The sequence below is a fragment of the Branchiostoma belcheri genome, unplaced genomic scaffold, assembly GCF_001625305.1.
Source record: "Branchiostoma belcheri isolate BF01 breed outbred unplaced genomic scaffold, Haploidv18h27 scaffold4, whole genome shotgun sequence".
Lineage (NCBI taxonomy): Eukaryota > Metazoa > Chordata > Leptocardii > Amphioxiformes > Branchiostomatidae > Branchiostoma > Branchiostoma belcheri.
Window position 1 is genome coordinate 179185 of NW_017804020.1, and position 20096 is coordinate 199280.

A 20096-nucleotide genomic window follows, 5' to 3' on the forward strand; every position below is an offset into this window, starting at 1 on the left:
AAGTGACATAAGGTGACACTGACACGTATTCTAAACTAAAATGTATGTAAAGTTTGATTTAAAACTCGCGAATTTTGATTTAAAACTCGCAAATAAAGAAAAAAACTGTTCATACTTTTCCGTCGGCTGAGAATGATTCAGTTAGTCAGGTGATAGAATAATGAGCAGATTAATGTGGCATGAATTGAAGAAAAGGGCACGGTCAGTTTGGATGCGCTTTAAGCAACAATCGCTAGACGTCGTTTCAGCGCCGTGGCTGTACATATGCTGTATTTACAAGGACGCACACCGGATGACAGGATGTGTTGTTTGACCGTAAGCCGTGCGTCATGTGTTAAAACATCTTTTTAAAAGTCAGTCGTGGCTTAGGAAGAATCTCAGAATAGTTTTGGATGTATGGAATCGCGAAACTAGTTGTTTTATTCATTTATTTAAGAACGTTTGTGACGCGAATTAATCACTAGTACATACATGTATATCAGATGCAAAGCTGCAACGATTACGAAAATATTGTTACTTCACACCAGCTCAACAGTCGGAAAAATCGATTTCGGTTGCTTTACAAAAGCACAACAAACGGCAGGCTGCCGATTTCACGCCCGGTACGTCATCCGGATCAACCTTGTTATCCCTAAGAAGATTTCAGCGGGCGACTCTTTGAAGTCACCAATTGTCCTGATCCGCCAATCTGGCAAATTTCTAATCCATTCTCTGAACTGTAGCTATTTTCGGATAGATTTTTGAGCGTATGGCGATGGTTTTAGAAGCAACATTATGAGGAACATCTCTGTTGCCTACCCCTTTTTTTTATTCCTGAATTTAAATAGTTACCATGTAGTTCTCCACCCCTCTCATTACGACTCACACTGCCCGTGACAACACCTATTTCTTCGGCGGTTTTCCGTAGTTAAGTAGAGGGCTTTTCTCGGCAAGATTTTGCGCTAATCGGCCAGAGAAGAGCGGCCGAGTTTTCCATAAGAAAAACTACTCAGGACTTCGATGCGATTGCCGACGATTAGTCAAGAATGGAATAACGCCTGACGGTCCACCTTGTGTTTCTATCTCTTCCATCTCTGGGGACAGAAGGGCAGCTGTGGTATTGAGACATCTCCCAGTGAAGATTACAAGGCGGTGTCCTGTCAGATGTGATTGTGGTTGTTCAGTTGGTGGAAGGGGGGCTAGCTAGCGCTCTCGGCAGCTGGTGTACCTCCGTCCACAGTTGTGAACCGCCCGGATGTTTATGTTGGATGGGGGAGGGCGGTACTGTAGAGAACACAAGGCGCTACCGACGTGAACAGCAAAGAAAATCACATTTTGAACGGTAAAATCTGTAAATGATGGCGCCGCAAGTTTCCTGTCGCTTCCTGGGGGAGGGGTACAACGCGCACGGGATGTTGTTGGTACGACCTTCCGTGCGGAGATTTTATTTATGCTTCGGCTTGTTTTTGGCATGTTTTTAGGCGTTTTTATCATCGGACGTTGTTTTTTCGGGACTGGTACCTTTTTTTTTTACTCCAGCTCGCAAATGGTAACTGGTAAATGGATGCTGCCTGGCCTTTGCGACCACCAAAAGATCTGCTTGGAGATTATGAATCAACAGTAATATTATACGTGCATCAAAGCAGATGAAACATATCAGTCTGTTGACCTACTTTTCAAACGAAAGGCAACAACTGACTAGGTTTTTTTTCATCATAAAAATCGATTATTTCCAAAGAGTATCTATTTTACCATTAAATCAGTAATTTGTTCAAGCCATGAAATATTTTGATACTGGTAGACAAATCTCCAAGCAGATCTTTTGGACAGCCACTATAAACAGCGAAACTACCAATATCGAATATTTAAAGTTTTCCTTTCCAAAATAAAAAGCCGGTTTGAAAGCCTGGATTCTCAGAAAACACATGCAGGGTATACTTGTAGGGAAAATGTTGTCTAGAATTTTTCTTCGGGGCTTAATTGCAACTGTCGTGGGCTATGACAGAGAAGGTTGTGCATATACTGTGATAGCCTTAAAACAGATGCAGGGATATCAGAGCGTTTTTCGTCCAAGAACCTCCCCTCTAGCTAGCCTCTACAAGGATTCGAAAGCGGCCAGTAGACTAGAAATTAGCCAAATAGACAGATAACATTCCAGGGGCATTGGTTCGCCAAAGGAGTGCAGTATACTGACATGTTATCTGTCCATGTGTCCAGCCGCTTCCGAGGTCTGATAGAGGCTAGTCTCCAAGCAGTTGGTAGGTTTTGGCTTATATTTTTGGCGTTTCTTTAGGCTTTTTTTTTATCGGACATTCTTTTTTTGCTGTGGTACCTGTTTTTGGCGTGCCAGCGCAAAAAAAAAAAAAAGAAAATCCCTAAAACACGCCAAAAATAAGCCAAAACCCAAACCTCTGCTTGGAGAGTATGTAGAGGCTAGCCTCCTGTGCAGGCTTCCGGGTGGGTGGGAGTTTTGATACTGCGTTTTGTAGAATTTTTAACGCGTTCTTTTGCCGCCCATCCTACAACCAGCCGCCCGGAAAAGGCTTGTACCCGTCGCTGCTGGTTGTAAGGTGGCCAACAAAGGAACGCGTTAAAGATTCTACAAAACGCAGTATCAAAATTTCCACCCGTCCAGAGGCCTGCACAGGAGGCTAGGTAGAGGCTACTCTTCTCCTTAGCCTCCTGTGCAGGCCCCGCGGATGTGGGGAAGAGTTCAAGAGTTTTAACGCGTTATTTTAATATAGCCGGCCATCCTACACTCTACATTCTACCTTCTCTCGTCGGTTATGTAGGATGGCCGGCTACATTAAAGAACTCCTTCCCCACCGCCCGGCGGGGCCTACACAGGAGGCTATCTTCTCCCAAAAAACTTCTTGGCGATCACCCGTGCATGTCCTGTGAGTGTTGTTACGTTGTCAGGCCGGTGCCTCCGGGCGGCACGAGTGACAAGTCCGTGTGAAACTGGCCCAGGGGAGACGGGGCGTCTCGTTCCCAATTTCACGCTCCAAACCCCGTAGGCTGGGAAAAAGGTGTGAATTTTGGCGCCAATTCTGCGCAATTGCCGACACCAACAAAACTGACCTTGCAATAAACATCTCAGTGTTAATTGGTATTTTTCTTTTCAGGATGGGGCAAAGATAAACATACCTAACCACATGATGTACGTTGATATTGTCTGGGCTTTTTTTCATTACCAGGAGAAAGAAAGAAACAAACAAACAAATGACGTTTTTTTCATCAGCAAGAAAAACAAATAAAAAGTTGACAAAATATAAAATAATAACCTTTTGAGAGAGGAAGCGATGTATTTTCTAACGAATTCGTTCTTTTGCTCGAATGCAATCTTCTCGAAGATCAAAGCTTCACGTTATTATTATAATATTGATGATTTAATGTACATGTATGTGACTTTTGATCTACGAAAAAAGATACTATCGAAATACATGTAAAACTATGAAGAATTTGTTTACGAATAATCCAGAATCATGCAATGCGCTTGTGACAGGGAGAAATAAAAAAAAATGTCGACGTCTCGACCTAAGAAAGGAAAACTCGTGTAAAGTTACTACAAACGGCAGAAAGAACGAGAGAAAACTCTGAAAAGACGTCAGAAACAGATAGTGAGATACAGTATTTCCTGTTCTGGGGATCGGGAAAACATTTCATTGACTACACTCCAAGCAGAGGTTGGTGGGGAAGATTGTGACCTTTTTAATACTAGTATGCTCCGTTTTTTTGTCCTTTGGTGTGGTAGTGACAGAAAACTGAGTTTTTTATCGTTTTTTGTTGCACTGGATTATTTTGGGGCGTAAACAAAATCAAGTGCAATTATAAAAAAGAAACCCCGATAAAAAAGCCTAATAAAACATGCTAGAAATAAGCCAAAACCCAAACCTCTGCTTGGAGAGTACTGACTGTCGAAGCTTCGTCCCTGACATTCGCCTGTCTAATGTTGAGTCAATAAACGACACAATTGTCACAGACACAACAGTTGGGCATTCGGTTTACATGTGATCTCTCGTGTTGACAAGTGTGCCAGGTCCTTTTGCGTCAAGAAGTCATCCGTATACGTCAGTTACTACGTAGACAGGTCTCAACTTTATAAACAATGACTTCGATTCTAAATCTACCACCTCAACTCATCGTATAGCTGTGAGCCTGACGCCTTTTGGAATTGATTAAGAGTTCATCTCGGTCAAAACCCAAGAGTTAGGCGTACCTCCTTGAGCCCCGTGTGGGAGCTATGTGTGTATGTGTGTTGTAGTCTGCCGTATGTCAGCTGCTTCCAATTTTGCTGGCGTGCCTTTTTTGCAGCCAAGCCAAATAGGAACAGGCGTTTACGCTCAAAAATCCAAGGAAAATGGACATGGGTTTACTCCTTGGTCTTGAAGAATTTGATACACAACTTTTGAAAAATGTATTTTTTTTCCTACGTCTTATACTTTTAGTATATTACAAAACGAAAGGGACATTTTGTGACGGACACCTGGGACAAGACAGTGTTCATTTCCCGATCCGAAGAAACCATCTGTCTGTGTGTATTCTGTCAAATTGTGACAGGAGCAATTAGTGGTTCACACCTATTTTCTCTATGATGGAAACGACGAAGCCAGTTTCCCATGGCCTGTCGCGCATACAAAAACCTTCAAAGTCCCCGCCTGCCGGAAGTTCCCATCACCAGGACTCCCCGTCTCGTCACCCCTACAAGTTCAGCTCGGTGGATTCTTCCACCAGCCATTAAAGGGCAATGTTGTTCCAGATATGGAACAGACCACGGTGTTTGGAGGGGTGTGGAATAACTTTCGGCTTGACAGCCAATAGCGAGGAGACAGGACGTCCCTGCCTGCGTGGATTTGCCCTGGCGGAGCTTCAAAGGGTCTAGCCGGCGGGGTGCGCGAGTTGAGCCGGGCCTGGGGGCGATTTTATTTCCATTCCTGTGTTTTCCTTGGCCGAACTGGGAACTGCATTCGCGTCCTTCCGAGCTGAACGTCTCGCACGCGCAGTTTTGGGTCTCAGAATTTCGTCGGATTGTCGTGGACCTACCGAGGGATTGTGCGAGTGATCTTCGGTGGTGAACCCCGCGGCTTTCACCCCGTCTGTGCGGCAGATTGTGGTGCTAGGGGTCAGGCCAGACGGCCCGTGACTGAGACCGTGGATCCCGCTAGCTGTCCTGGGGATCAGCCCTCTCTTTACTCTGCGCTCCTGCACAGACCGGCGCTGTAAACAGTGTGCAGTCAGCGATTTCGGAGTTTATCAGGAAGTTTGGGCTCACTGAAAATTGCGTGAGCAACAGGTCAGTGCCGTGTCACAAATATTGCCGAGGACGGGCCTTCAGGATTGTGTGTTTTAGGAGGACGCTACATTTTCTGATTGTACTGTGCTGATGATGTTTGCCGTGTACTAACGTGGAGCTAGTAGGAGTATCGGTATGGGGATTGACGCCCGTCGGTTCTCGGGGCCTGTGTCGCCCGACTTGTTGTGTTCTCTGTGCGGAGGGGTGTTACAGGACCCGCTAGCTACGCCGTGCGGACATGTCTTCTGTGCGGGGTGCGTGCTGCCCTGGGTGGAGCTACGCGCCTGCTGCCCCTACCTCGGGGGAGAAAACATAACCTGCGGGACGACCATCGCGTCTGTTCGGGACCTGCACCACGTCCTCCCGCTCCGCAGCCTAGTCCTCTCCCTCCCCGTGCGGTGCGACCACGACGGGCGGGGCTGTGAGACGGTGGTGCCGCTGAGGGAACTCGGAGCGCACCTGGACCGATGTGACTACACCCCCGTGCCCTGCCGTAACCCCGGCTGTCGGGAAATGGTCAACTGCAAGGATCACGACCAACACCAGCGCGAACTGTGCCCCTTCAGGCCTGCAGGAGTTTGCCAACAAGGCTGCGGCCTTACCCTCACCCACAAAGACGCTTCATCTACAGAACACGACTGTATCAAAGCCTTACAAAACCTGGTCTCCTCCCTGCAGCTCAAGCTCTCCAGGGCCGATCAGGACGACAAGAAACGTGCCGTTCGATTCTCCAAGCGGGAGAAAGCCCTTCTGGCCCAGATCGCCGCGCTCCAGAGCGACATCCACATGCAGGCGCTGAGATTTCAGAAGAAAATCACGGACTACAGGGCACAGATCGACTACTTCACCAGGAGGAATTGGCAGGTATGTCATGATTGTGAAAATTATGAATGAATGGGGTGGGTGGCTGAAACAATACTATCTATTGTTTTTGTCGTGCCCAGTCATTTGCACAGGTCCCAAGGTGAGGTCGCGACCAGGGCACCTGGTAGCCCGTTGTTGTGTGACCACAGAGCGTGTGCACCAGTTGTTGGCCATTTAAATCCCTTTGTTGCAATGTTCACAAAACATATAGCCTGGGGAATAAAGTGTGTTTTTCTTTTATTCCCCTTTTCTCTTTAACACTAGCCACACACATAAAGTGTAGACATTTCTATAGTGTTTTTTCCCTTATCAGAGTTGAGATATCTGCATTGCCCTAGGGCTGGTATCTTGCTGATAGGACATTTATGTAGTTTACCACTTTAAATGCCCCCACGCAACGTTGTTTATCAGTGTAACTCACTGCAAATATTTGCAAACTCTGCAAACAAATACTTTTTCTTGACCGGCTTTCTGAGAAAGGACATTTAGATGCCAAAACAGTGAAAAATGTAGCCTTGGTGCCATCCGATGGCTCTTTGCACTCACTGTCCAGAAAAAATTTTGACACCACAGGTTTGAAAAATGCTGACTTCAGAATGTTTAGAAGGAAGGTGTATTGGTGCTTGTACTTCCTGTTCTGAGGGGGTGGCATTCCCTCTAAACAGGGGATGTTGTTTTTAGCTTTGAATCTCAGACATCAAAGATACCTGCCCCCCCTTTTACTTGCCTCCCACTGTTGACAAAGATCCAATTAATTCCCTTCCTCCAATGAGGACAAGGTTTACATAGGAAATTTCATAACAGGACTGAACAAGCCCTGCAACTGCCCTGCCCTTTTAGTTCAAGGTGCCCCACTGTGGGTTAGATAAACAGATGACTTCCAGGCAGCATAGAGCGTTCATAAGCAAGCAAACTACCTTTTCTTTGTTAATCCATTTTCACATCAGTATACACGTAAACCAGTGTTTATCAGTCAATCGATTTTTAACAGGTATTGCCCAGTTCTAGCTTGAAATTTGTTGAAGCCAGTCAAAAGACCACTGTCTAGTACATTTCTGTTTAGCATGGTGATTGTCAGCTTTTCTGTCTACCATAGTTCAGGTTGCCTTTCATACTAGATACCCCCTGCAAGGCAGAAAATTCCAGCCATGTGACATGTCCTTCTCGAGATGTCACCTTCACTGTCTGGCTTTCGTCTATTCTAGAGGGTTTAGAGAAGTTCACTTCACTTCTAAAATTCCCAATTTGAAAAGAAAAATTGTACTAAATTATATTCTGCTATTTTGGGTAATTGTCAACTTCCAAATGCTAACAGTAACACTGGCTCTTACTAATTTTAGAGTTGAAGAAAGCCATCTCCTTGTACTAAGTTGTAGCTTTTATAATCGCAGTTTCTGTACTTCTATACTGGGAACTTATCATTCCTGTGAACAAATGATTGGCTGACTTGCTTTCTTATGCACCTGCCGCCATTGCGAACATATAGTGAACATGTCCATTTATCTCAGACCACAAACTTTTGCTACTGTGAACATAAAGTGATTTACAGTACTGTCTATTCTATGTGCATTCTCTTCTAGTTGCAGCCCTACTTTTGAACATCTGTTGATATGTTTGCAGCTGTTAGGTGTTCAGGGACAAGCCCTGTCCCACTGCGCTTGGCCGTCCCAAGCTCACTTGGCTCCAATAGTCTGTTAGTACACACGAATCCAAGTGTCCGACATTCCTCGTTGGGTTTCGCAAGTATCCTCAGAAGGCTCGGAATTCAAAGGAAGACTCGTTGTCAAGAAAGCATCTGTGATGTTTGACATTTTCACCACCATCCCATGCAATCGTTAACGAGACGAATTCTGCTATCAATCTTGAGATAATGAGATTATATTTAGAAGTCTCCTGTGCTATTTCTGTCTCTACAACTTTATGGACCTTTATAGCCTCTTGCTAGCATCTGTAGTAACAATTAGAAGTTTGGATGCATAGTTCAGCCTACTACTACAAATATTACTTTCATAATACTTAGCTGTCATGAATTTTTTGCTGTGTGATCATATTAAATTTTGCTGGTTTTTTTTGACAGCCTGGAGAGGAACAGCAACTTACTGTGATGCTGGAGCGAGACCAAGGCATGCTGGGATTTAACATCATGGGAGGAAATGTGGTAGGTGCAGTGCATGATGGGAGAAATGAGAATGATGTCTGGAAAGGGGCATGAAAAAAAAATGATATCCTCAGATTGAGTTCAATAATGTACAAGCCAACAAGGGATGATTCTTGATTCTTCAAAATTAAGAGTAAAGTATATCTGTAACTGTAAACTGCCAATTATTTTTCAATAAGGCCACACCAATTAAATTTCTTGGTTAATGGATTTTTCTAAAAAGTAATGGAGTGGGCAGGCGAAAAAAAATAAAAAAATAAAAACAGGTCTAGGTATCCTATTATGGCCCAAAATGGTACGATAGGAGCCATGAAGTCAACACACCAGGCTGGTTCAAAATTTAATTAAACAATGAATTTTGAACTTTTAATGATACCATTGCATTGAAAGATGGAATAACTGTAACAACTAGGAGGGAAAGGACTGTTTTCAACTGTTCAGGGCAAAATATGAGCATTTTGCAGTTGATTTCCTTTTTTTTTGGTGCAAATCAGAAAAAATGAAGCGGGCGAATCCGTTAACCAAGAAATTAAATTGGTGTGGCCTTATATCCTCTGTGATGTTTTCCATAGCTAGGAGACAAGAAGAAGGTCAGAAGGTGACAGTGACTGTGTTGGATAATTACTTCTGGGAGTGATCATTCCTTCATCATGCAAATCACCCTTCATTTTCCCCCTCTTCATCTGCCTGAAGTCTATTTCCTTTTCAATGTACAGGGAAGAATAGGCCCACATTTCCACCATTACCATTTCATTCAGTTAGAATTAGCTGTATTGAAGCCCATTTCTTCACGCTGTGAATGGGTGAGGTCACAAAAGACCTGGCTGGATAATTGTTTTCGCAGTCTCTAGAGATGGCCTGTCTTCTTTAATTGTGTAAGAATTGTCTGGTACCGTATACAGCGGAGGTGTGGTATTCTTATACACAGACAAAAGCAACCATTTTGATCAAACTTGAAGTTTTAGAAAGTAAAGAATGGTATTATTCTTGGACAGTCCACCTACTAATTGTCTACCTTTGTGTCAGAACCTGCCATAATGAAAATAGGATTTATATTCAGAAGCTGTGTTTTTTTGCGCTGTACCTCAAAGAACACCTTTGTCTTGCTCCATTTAAATTTGGAGTGTTTTTTGGAGTTGTGAGCTGTGTGTAATGTGTATGTATACAGGACCCTCTTCGCTCTTCATGGGACAATAACGAAGGGACCATAATTAGGCCAACTAAAATAGCATGACAGTAAAGTTTGACAGACAACATTCTCTGTGACAAAATTTGTCACAAAAAAATGTCCTACACCTTGATTTCTTTCATGTTGTTATGTGTACTACACAAAGCTTATTTTCGGGTTGACAGTTTGAGTCCTCTAGAACACTTCACATGCATGTACTGTACTCTCTAACAAGGGCAGTACCTGTTTTCTGTGAATAACATAAACTGTCTGTACAGAAACTCCCTTAGCTTACAAAAGCAATGGTGTCTTTGTACAATAGCAATAAACCGTGAATTCTAGTTGTTACATACAAACATGACCTTTTAGAAATATCTTTTGCGTAAATATGAAAGAGTGCAAATCAGCATTTTGTACCATTCCAGCCAGAACAAACGTTGAAGGTATTTGGTATGTAAGCTGCTGTTTCCTTTGAAGAAAGCTTGAGGAACAAGAGACGATTAGAAGGAAATACACGTCCTCAAACGAGTGAAAACGTCTCAATTGCACCACTCAGAAAGATACCGAAGTAAGGAAGTCATGTCACACTTGGTATGTGGCATTTCCCCTACTGGGCACGGAGTAACAATAACTCTTGAAACACTACTGCAAACTTTGATTTTCCCAAATGCCTGCCATCCAAACAGCCACAGGAGATCTAGTTATTTGTAAAAACTATAGAGCACCCGATTATCTACCCTTCCATCAGCAGAACTTAGACTAACATCGCTTTGTTCAGAAAGTTTATTATGGCTAGGCTATTCTCTATAGGTAGTCTTGGCCGCAGTGTAGAAATTTAACACTGAGGTAAAGATGGCAATCAGCTGAAATGACTCAAGTTTTCATCACAAACTGTCTCTCAGAGTGGACTAAAATGACTCTTAGAAGGTCAAAGTCAAATATTGCGCCCCCATTTTTCATACTCCGGTGACAAATCCAAGCAGTACGTGTCCAAGGGTAGGTTGTGGGAGCTTGCACACAACCAGTTTCAAACTTCTATTTAGTCTGGAGCTTAAACAAGAAATACAGTCCTTTGAACCAAGACTGACAGTTCGGTAGGCATAAGGCACCATTGCAATCATGTTTAAGTATTCAGTTCCCATCTGTAATAAGTATGTTTATCTATATAGCTCATATGGTTATCTTTGCTTTGATTCATTGTCAAATACTAATTTGAGTAACCTTGAATTTGTAGGTAGCTACTTTCATCTATTGCAATTTGCCCTTTCATAATGATGTAATGCTTCCAGTGAATATATTCTATGTCAGCTTTAAATTGGAAAATTTATATAGCTATCGTCTGTCAGATAATTGATTAGACATCATTTAAGATGTACTGTAAATCACTTAATGTTTGCGGTAGCAAAAGTTTGCGGTCTGAGAAAAAATGACATGTTCAGGGAACTATATGTTTGCGGTGGCGGCAGGTGCAGCAAGAAGAAAGTTGGCGAATTATTTGTTCACTGTAATGATAAGTTTGTGGTGAAGAAGTGACCGCGAAAACCATGATCATAAAACGATGTCGAAAAATTCGTGATTTTACAGTAGTTATAGAGAATAATGTGCTGCTTTGCCCCTTTTGTCTTATTTGAGAAGCCAGCCGAAGCCCCAACCTAAAACTGTAGGATGAGATCATGTTTTACCACAATGTTATGATCGCGTTCCGGTAAGCTGACTGTTTCTTCCTTACAGGGAGACGGGATTTCTTCCGAGGGCATCTACGTGTCGCGAATCGTAGAGAAGGGCCCGGCAGACGAGCAAGGGAAGCTGCGGATACATGATCGCATCATGCAGGTATGTGGACAGACTCCACGACTTCCAATCACGGCGTTTCCCTCACGACCGTTGTTTATCCTTGCCGGCTTACTCTGCCAGCTTGAGTTACTTCAGATGCTGCAAGACTTTCTGCAACATCTGCCCTTGGTATATAAGGGTTTGAAATGTTCCGTTGAGGAACGAAGAAGCAATGTATCCTATAGGGGGGTATAGATGCGTGTGAGTTATTATAAGAAACACACAGGTCTGGTTATAGTATTTCTGCCTCGCTAGGTAGTTTGCACAAGAGTTTTGACAGCTTTCCTCCACTGTTTATTTGGTTTCTGTGATTGTTGGTTTTTGTTGTATGCCCGTCAACCTACTTCAACACTTCCCTCCTGCAAACCGGGCCCCCATGCTTTCCACATTCCGTCCGTGTACGTGAAAATGCCTGGACTTCTCTAATAGCATATCTTGGTTTGAAGTTCTGAAATCTGGCAGCTATCCCACCCTGGTTTGATAAGGTCCTTAGAGGTTTGTCCCCGAGATTGTCCCCATAGCAGAAGCAATCCCTCTGTCATTTGTCGCTCCCATGGTCCCAGCCATGTTTAGGCAGGCCTCTCCCAAAATGGCAGAGAAAGGAGTCAAATGTGAGCCTTTGTTTATCCAGCCAAAGGCCTGGCTGGGACGTTTGCTGACATGTGACAGCAACTTCCAGCCAGATGCTGCAAGTTTTCCCCCCCTCCATCTGTAAACCGGCTAAAACAGGAAGCTCTGCGTACAAGCAGACCCGCCTGTATCCATGTAACAACCCGGGCGTACACAAGATACTCTGTACGTGATCACCGCTTTTTGTGTCATCAAGATTTTTTTTTACAGGGACTATTTTTAGTGGCGGATACAGCAGAGTTTCGGAATATACTGGGACTAGTTTAGACAAGATAAAATTTCTGAGGCAGTAAGGGTGGCATTTCGATTGTAATCTCATGCCTTATTGCTCGTGAACCCAAGGAATGTCCAGCGATACAGAAGGCAGTTCCAAACGAGCTTTAAAAGCATCCTGTAGTGGGACAAATTCACAAACAGATAATTTGTCTGTCAGTTCTGTCATGTAATTAAAATGTACAGGCCTGTTATCGTAACAGTATCCAGTTTAAGGGTCTGTGCGTCAGACTGTGTAGCTATTGGGGGGAGGGCGGGGACTTGTGTATAGTCTGGATTATTCCGGAGTTAGCCATTTGGAATGCAGTCAGCAGGGTGCTGGGAGATGTTACTTGTCAGAATGGAGAGATGTGGAAATGTTAAAGGTTACATACGAAAATATGTGAGGCTGTCTACCTCATATATCATCAAGATACTGGCAGCTTTTAAAAAGCTCACATCACTCAAGAGCAAGGTTGACGAATATATATGCATTCTCTGGTGTAGGTAGGGCCAAGTGTTTCTCATATAGAGTGGCGAGATTCGCTCTTCTTTCCCACAAACTTAACTGCACAGGCAGCAATGTCTTGATAGAGGAAAGGAATTTCCCTGGGACACACATCCCATCAGGAGCTGTGTTATTGCAATTTCTCAGTCACAAATTGCTTGCAGAAGCTGGCAGGTAAGGAGTCAAGGGCTGTGCAAGAGTGCACCAGAAGTGTTTTATATTTCACGCAGTGTCTGGTCCCAGCTGCAGGGAGACTGACCTGTAGCAGGGCTGCGGCCTTTTGCCATCAATTTCTGTCAGGAACTTGACCTGAAGTTAGCTGCGGCTCAGCCAGGCTGGTTCTGGATTTGTTGTACACAACAGTACGGACTCTTGTTCCCAGTCCCCAGCCGCATGCACCTGTTGGGGGTACTTTCTGTTAATCATTTCTAAAACTGCAAGGCTACCAGAAAGGGCTATTACTAAAATATGAATTGAATGTGAGACTTTTCTATGGATATTTTGAGTTTGACAATCTTCTTATTTGTCTCGTTGATGTGGACAGTAAAGTATCAACACAATTCCGTATTGTAAAAACATTGTTTCTAAAACTGCAAGGCTACCAGAAAAGGGCTGATACTAAAATATAAATTGAATGTGAGACTTTTATTGCTCTTTTCTATGGATATGTTGATTCTGACAATCTTCTTATTTGTCTTGTTGATGTGGACACAGCAAAGTATCAACACAATTCTGTATTTTAAAAACATTACAAGCCGTTTAGTTCCAGCTCTCCAAATCGTCTATATGGCGTAAAGGCCAGAAGAGGGAAATTGCAGGATGTGGCTACCAGTGTGGTGCACATAGCCTGCAAGACGTGACTGTGATGCTGTTATAAAAGGGCAAACTGAAATGGCACTACAGCTGCCATCACTGACACACTGGTCGCATGCCTTCGGTACCAAGTCTAGGCTAGGCCATTTCGGACATAAATTTTGCCTTTGGGGTGCTGAGGCAAATGGGTAACACTGTAACATTCGGTTCCAAGGGAGTTTGAGTCTTTCAAGGCAAGGACACAATGGTAAGGGTAATATTATATTTATTATATCAGTTAGTCTACTTTATTACACTTTGAGTTACGAAATTCACCTACTTCAGACTTTTAAAGCTACACCATCGCTGACAGACACCAGCGCCGCAATCCTGTCTCCATTTACACAGACTGTCCCATCTTGGTCATCCAGATTTATTTTTCTTATCCCGACTTCATCCTTCTTGAAGGAAGACCGCTGACAGAGAAGACGTCTTCTCTTCTCAAGTCAAACACCCAAGGTATCTGGTTGTGGTGGACTAGGTTTCTTGTGGGTTGTGTCCAAAATCTCTCTGGTTGATGTGAGTTTCTCTGTGGTAGGTGGTTAGGGCTGTTTGTATGTACAATCGCTGTAGTTTATATTACATGTAGTCTTAAACTGCAGGTGCAAGTATGTAACCTGCAGTGTTGTTTACGCTGAGATGTGCACCAGACTGGGCTGACACTATCTGTTTATTGACGTAACATCGGAGAGGTTAGGGCCCGGGTGACATAAAAACTGATAATACCTTTCAGTAGAAACAGTCCAAAGAAAAATAGCATTTTTTGCAAGAGTGGGAAAATAAACAATATTCTCAGCAAATTTATTTATGTTTGTGCAAGTGGAACTAGAGATGTACCATTAGCCCTAATGGTATCTTCTCAAAGAAGGTACTTTTTTAAAACTTGAAGTTGGAGAAAAAAAGTGACCTCTTGTACTGTCAGCACTTGCCATCATTAATTATCAATTGAAGTGAAGCATCTCAGAGAACATGTCATGCCTGGACACCCTTCATTGTCTTATATCACACATCATCATCTTGTATTGCTAATTGGTCATCTGGTTTGCAAGTCACTGAAAGTGGATAGGTATTTCTTATAGAGCCATACTGTTCTGTCTTTTAAAGGGGCCTGCATGGGGGGGTTCCTGACAACGCTCTATACCGTTGAGAGCCGGCTACGTATTACGTTGAATTCTGGAAACCTCTGGATTAAGCTTTACGATAAATTCCAAGTGGCTACAACGCATTACGTAGAATTAAAACAGCGAATACGCACTACGCAAAATGCGCCAATTACGCTCTACGTTTAATTAGAGCGGTCCGTCTGCGCTAAACGTAGAATTAAAACGGCCGATTACGCTCTACGGAAAAGGGCATGCGGGCCCCCTTTTAACATTTTTTAGCAAAATAGTGTATCACGTCGTTTGTGTGTGGCCTGTGGGAAAGCTTAGGACAAGAATGCAGATGATTTATGTCCAGTTCTACCTTGTCATTCCAGACTTTCATACCATGTCATTTGTTGTAACCTGATACATATGATTCAGGACAAGGCATATTTTCCACTGCTTAACTTTCTGTGTCAGGGAAGGCTTGTGCCAAGGACTGACCTTCCCCATTTCCTATCAAAGATATGTGTTACTAGGTTGAATTAAATCAGTCAGACATTTTCAAGATGACCAAAATCATAGAGGAAGCCTTGCTAATGCAGGATTCTGCCACTTATTTACCTTCACAGAAAAGCTTACTCCTCACTGAGTCAAATAGTTTTTTAGGATTTATAGAGGAAGAATGTCTGAAAAGTTGTCTTGAAAGTTCATCTGTGTTGGTAGGCGTCATTATGTCGTAAGTTTTAACTGTAATTTCCAACACAAAGAATTGGACTTTTCGACTGTACAACTCCAGTCTTTGTCATTAGGAATGAGCAATCCACCGCTTTCGTGACGTCATGTTTTGCAGATGACACACGTAACACGGTGAGCAGTGGATCGTAAGTTGTAAAGACTGCAGTTGTACAGTCAAAAATCTGGTTAACTCCAATTCTTTTGTGTTAGAAATTACAGTTTAAACTCTGTAGTGTGTCAGTGTTTAAAGCTTTCCTGCCAAATTTATCTGCTCCCACTGTGCCCCTTACCCTTGTTTCCAAGGCTGACTGCAAGCCCAGACAGTGGGAAACACAGTTCCTGTGGAGCCTGGCCAAACTTGTTCTTCCTATTTTGTCTACAAACAAGTTTATCTTTCCAAGGGGTTTCTGCTGCTCTGATGTTTTCTGCCACCAAACACTGAGCGTCTCCAGACGGCTCCGGCCCCGCGTGTGTGTATTTGCTAGAACGCACCTGTTCGTTGGCTGTGAGAGTGCGAGACGTGCAGATAAAACAAGTCTCCCAGCCAATCAGAAACCTTGAGGCTCAGTACACATCCTTTGAAGTTCAAAGGATGTGTAATGAGCCTCGAGGTCTCTGATTGGTTGAAAATTTTCTGCTGATTCAACAGGGTTCAAATTGTACCGTTGAATCAGCAGAAAATTTCAATTTTCTTCTCGTTTAATTTGAGCTTGTTACAAAATTGAAAGTCAAAAAGTCTGGCTTGATTATTATGTTCGTAATAGTTGTTTCTCGCACAACTACGAAAAGAATCGAACATGTACGTACACACACAAAAGACATCATCACATACTTCTCACTCTCCCTTGTCCCTTCTTTTTTGTTTATGCCCCATCTACGTTGATCCAAATCAAATAGCCTTACGTTCGTTTGACACACCTGGTTTGCAGGTGTGACAGCACACCTGAGAGTTATTGGACACCCGACCTTGAAAACCTTCAGGAAGGTCAAGGCTTGAAGGTGAACAACTTCTACCAGTAAATATGGCAACAGGGAAACGGATTAGAGCGTTGCTTTTGTTTGCTTATAGACAGGAAATATGTGATGAGCAAAAGACTACACCAGGGATGAAGTCATCAATTTGTGGTTAATTATGTTACTTCGTCACAGCTTCTTAGTGGCTGTCACTTTCCTCTTTGTTATCACAAGAAGCTAGAATTAATCAGATTGATAGATGTGTTGTGTGCATTGCTGCATACACTTCTAAAGTTTTAACAGAGAGTGATTCTTTTGACTGCTTTTGATTTCTTGAACCAAACGTAATGTTTGCTGTACAAGTCATTGATGATGTAATATCTGACAATCTCAACTGATTGCTTGTTGTAAATGCGATGTAAGCACCTGGAAATGGGGAAGATTTCCTTCTTCCTAATCGGTTTATGTGCGAAGTAGTCATTTTTAGCACCCCGAAATTAAGAAATTTACACCTACGTGTGTTTGGTAACGAAACATGACCCCTGTAGAGTTGATCAGTGAATATTAAGCAAGATGGCACCAAGGGCGTTCGCTCATAAAACTGTCTTCAACTTTTGACCTTCACAGCTTGATTTTCTCCAGATTGTTTCAATGTCTTGGCAGAGTCCCGGGCGTTGATTTGAAGCGTCTTACACAGACAAGGATGGCCTTGCAGTGGGGATAATTTAATTAGTTCTAGATGACTAGAGATGAGTCAGAAAAAAAGTATGGTCATTCCTGTGTTGTGTCAACTGGAACTACATGTAGTGTAAACTGTGTGATTATAGTGGTAGTGATTTGTTGTCTCCATTGGACCTGGACGAGCAAAAAATAAGCTTCAGTTCAGAGAAATCAGCCAAAAAAGGTAGATAATTGTCAAGGGGACGTCCATGTAGCTTGTCTAAATTGCAGTGCAGTGGAAGGATCAAGATCCTGTTTTGAACCATCCTAGCAACTTGGTTTTGATGCCAAATTTCAATTGTTTTTTAAAAATCTGTTGGTTGGTCAGGGCAAGGCTAATGTTTTCTCAATAGCCTATCTTTACCTTCGCCAAGAAGGTTATGTTTTCAGGGGCGTTCGTGTATGTGTGTGTGTGTCTGTCTGTCTGTCTGTCAACACGATAACTTGAGAAGGTCTTGATGGATTGTCTTGATACTTGGTAGGTGGGTAGGTCTTGATAAGACCTCAAAATGATTAGATTTTGGGCCACCTGGCGGCTTGTCATGGTACTGCAGCAGAACTTCCGGTTTTGATATCTCAAGATCCAGACATACTAGGGTGACAAAATTTAGATGGTAGATAGCTCTTGTGCTGGGGATAAAGTGACATGAGTTTGAGCCCCCTAGTTGCTTGCTCTAGAACTGCAGGGGGGGTTTAATGGACAAATGTTTAAAGGGGGATAACTCAAGAACCGATGGATGGATCATCGTGATTTTTGGTATGTAGGTAGCTTGAGTGATGCTTGACGTAATGATATTACAATTATGCAAATATGGATGTAATTTGCATAATTAATGAGGAAATTCTATTTATCAGCTGCATTCCATAATAGGAAGTTCAAGCTTGTGACATATGTTATTAAGAATGAGAGAAACACAGGCAGATATCGATTATGCAAATGAAGACTTAATTTGCATAATTAATGAGAAAATATTATAATTGCATAGTGGTAACTGCCTGGAATTTTATACTTGGGGTGTTTGAAAGTTAAGTTAAGGTGAACATAATTAAACATAACTTATTCAAATAAGCACCTCATTTGCATAATTTATGAGAAAATTTCATCATGGCATTCTTTGTTAAGATAAGACTGTCTTTTGGTGGAGAATATGATCATATGATCAACAGATATAATTCATGCAATTGAGGATCTTATTTGCATAATTAGGGGGATTAATATATAATTTCTTAATCATAAAAGCTAACATCATTTGGCGAAGGTATGAGATCGTGGAACTCTAGTTTGGGATGATTTAATCACTGTTGATACAAGCAGGTTTATCAGTATGGTTTGATATGTTTTCCTTGTGAAAAAAGGGGGCAGTTTTCTATTGGGCTTGTAGATATTCTCCCAGATAACACACATCCCAGAGGAAGCTTGAGTTAGATATGGTCTAGACTTGTTGTTCTAGCAGCCCCTCCTTCCTGAACTACCATCTGGCCTGAGTTTAAACCCTCAAGAAGCCAGCCAAATATTCACATAATTTATGCCGGGCCCCATTCCTAGCTTACCCATTGCTAGGATATATGTACGCTTTACAACATTCTTTCAGATTACAAGTCCATAAATATGAACTGCCATACTGCAAGTGCATAATGGAAGAATAAAGAAACATACGACTTAGCACCGGAGGGAATCTAAACAATCATATATCTTTTAAGTATTGCTAATGCTTATTCCGAGACTTGACAATTTACTATATTGGCGTGTTTGGTAATATTTATGCAACTTATTTCGAGCTGTCTATCTGTTGGATATGTGTGGGGAAATTTTAATCGTGAAAAGTTAAATTACGTTAGCTAGCCTGGAGAGGAATGCAAAAGCAGCTCGGGATGGTTGTTAAAAGTTGGCCCTCTGGTTAGCGAGGTCAGGACTGTAATTCAAGCCTTACAGAATTGTTTGTGAGGAAAGGAGTTCAGATGTTCGCCTTGTTTATTGTTAGGATTCTTGGGGTGACCTTGGTCTAACATAGCAGGATGACTCATGGTTTAGTCAGATCGAGGGGCTAATCTGTCTGGATGTGTGAAATGCCGTCAATCTCTGCAGCAGCCCCCAACATTCTCTTGACCAGCATCAGGGCTCGAAATTCATTTTTGGGAATAGGTGCATCCAACCTAAATAATTAGTTGCACAAAAAAATTGTTTGGGGGCACCATATAAAAAAAAAAGATTTTATTGCTCCTCATCTGAGCTTGAATCTGAAATGGGAGCTAACTTCAAAATCTTTTAAAAAGTACTACAACAAAGATTTTATCATTTTTCTGACACTTGGATGCCAAGAATATCCTGTATACTATTATACATTTGATATGTACAAATGAATATGTACAAAAATATGCACAAAAATGTATGGGTGCACTAGTGTTCCCACAGAAGAAAAATTGGGTGCACAGTTCCAATTTTGTGCACATGCACCCAGTATTTCGAGCCCCGAGCATGCCTTTGGCCCCTTTCTCACGTCCCTGCCATACCACCCGAGATGAGGCATTCGGATAAATCTGTTTGAAGAAATGCTTGTTTGGAATTTTAGTGTTTGCGGCTAGATTTGTACTGGGGCCGCCGTGTCAACATCGGCTATTATAAAACTGCGATAAGGTCCGGATAAGACATGTTGGGCATCACATTCATACAAAAACCCAAAATAAACCTTCGTGAGGGGAGAAAGGAGAATGTGGAAGAGTAGGAGCGGAACTGGCGGGTTTAAGAAGGCTTGTCAAGTATTTGTACGTGCGTTTGTTGCACGGATGTCCAGTACAGCAAGGGGCATGTTTGTTCCGGCCTGTGTTTATGTTTTTCTCATGAACTGTTTGCCCGAGATTTGGCGGTCACAGATCTGGCCACAATTGTGTGCATGTTTCTCTAGAGATTGCACGACCCCAGCGAAATTCTTTAATTATCAAATCATAAGCATGTTATTCGAGCAAACAACAGTGTTTGTTCGATCACGTTGACAAGAATGCCACGATGTACAAAGGACAAACTACTTAGGAGAAGGGTATGAGGCACTTATTAAAAAAAAGGGCAA

The 20096-nt window shown here is 42.5% G+C and overlaps 1 protein-coding gene across 1 annotated transcript in view; it reads left to right on the forward strand.

Annotated features, from left to right (window-relative positions):
• Positions 1–4513: 4513 nt before the first annotated feature.
• LOC109477334 (E3 ubiquitin-protein ligase PDZRN3-like) overlaps positions 4514–20096 on the forward strand; it is an 89850-nt gene continuing 74267 nt past the window's right edge. Inside the window, exons 1-3 of the mRNA XM_019778529.1 lie at positions 4514–6136; positions 8214–8294; positions 11194–11295. Of these exons, the coding sequence (XP_019634088.1) occupies positions 5408–6136; positions 8214–8294; positions 11194–11295 (912 nt within the window). The 5' untranslated portion in view covers positions 4514–5407. The remainder of the gene's footprint in view (positions 6137–8213; positions 8295–11193; positions 11296–20096) is intronic.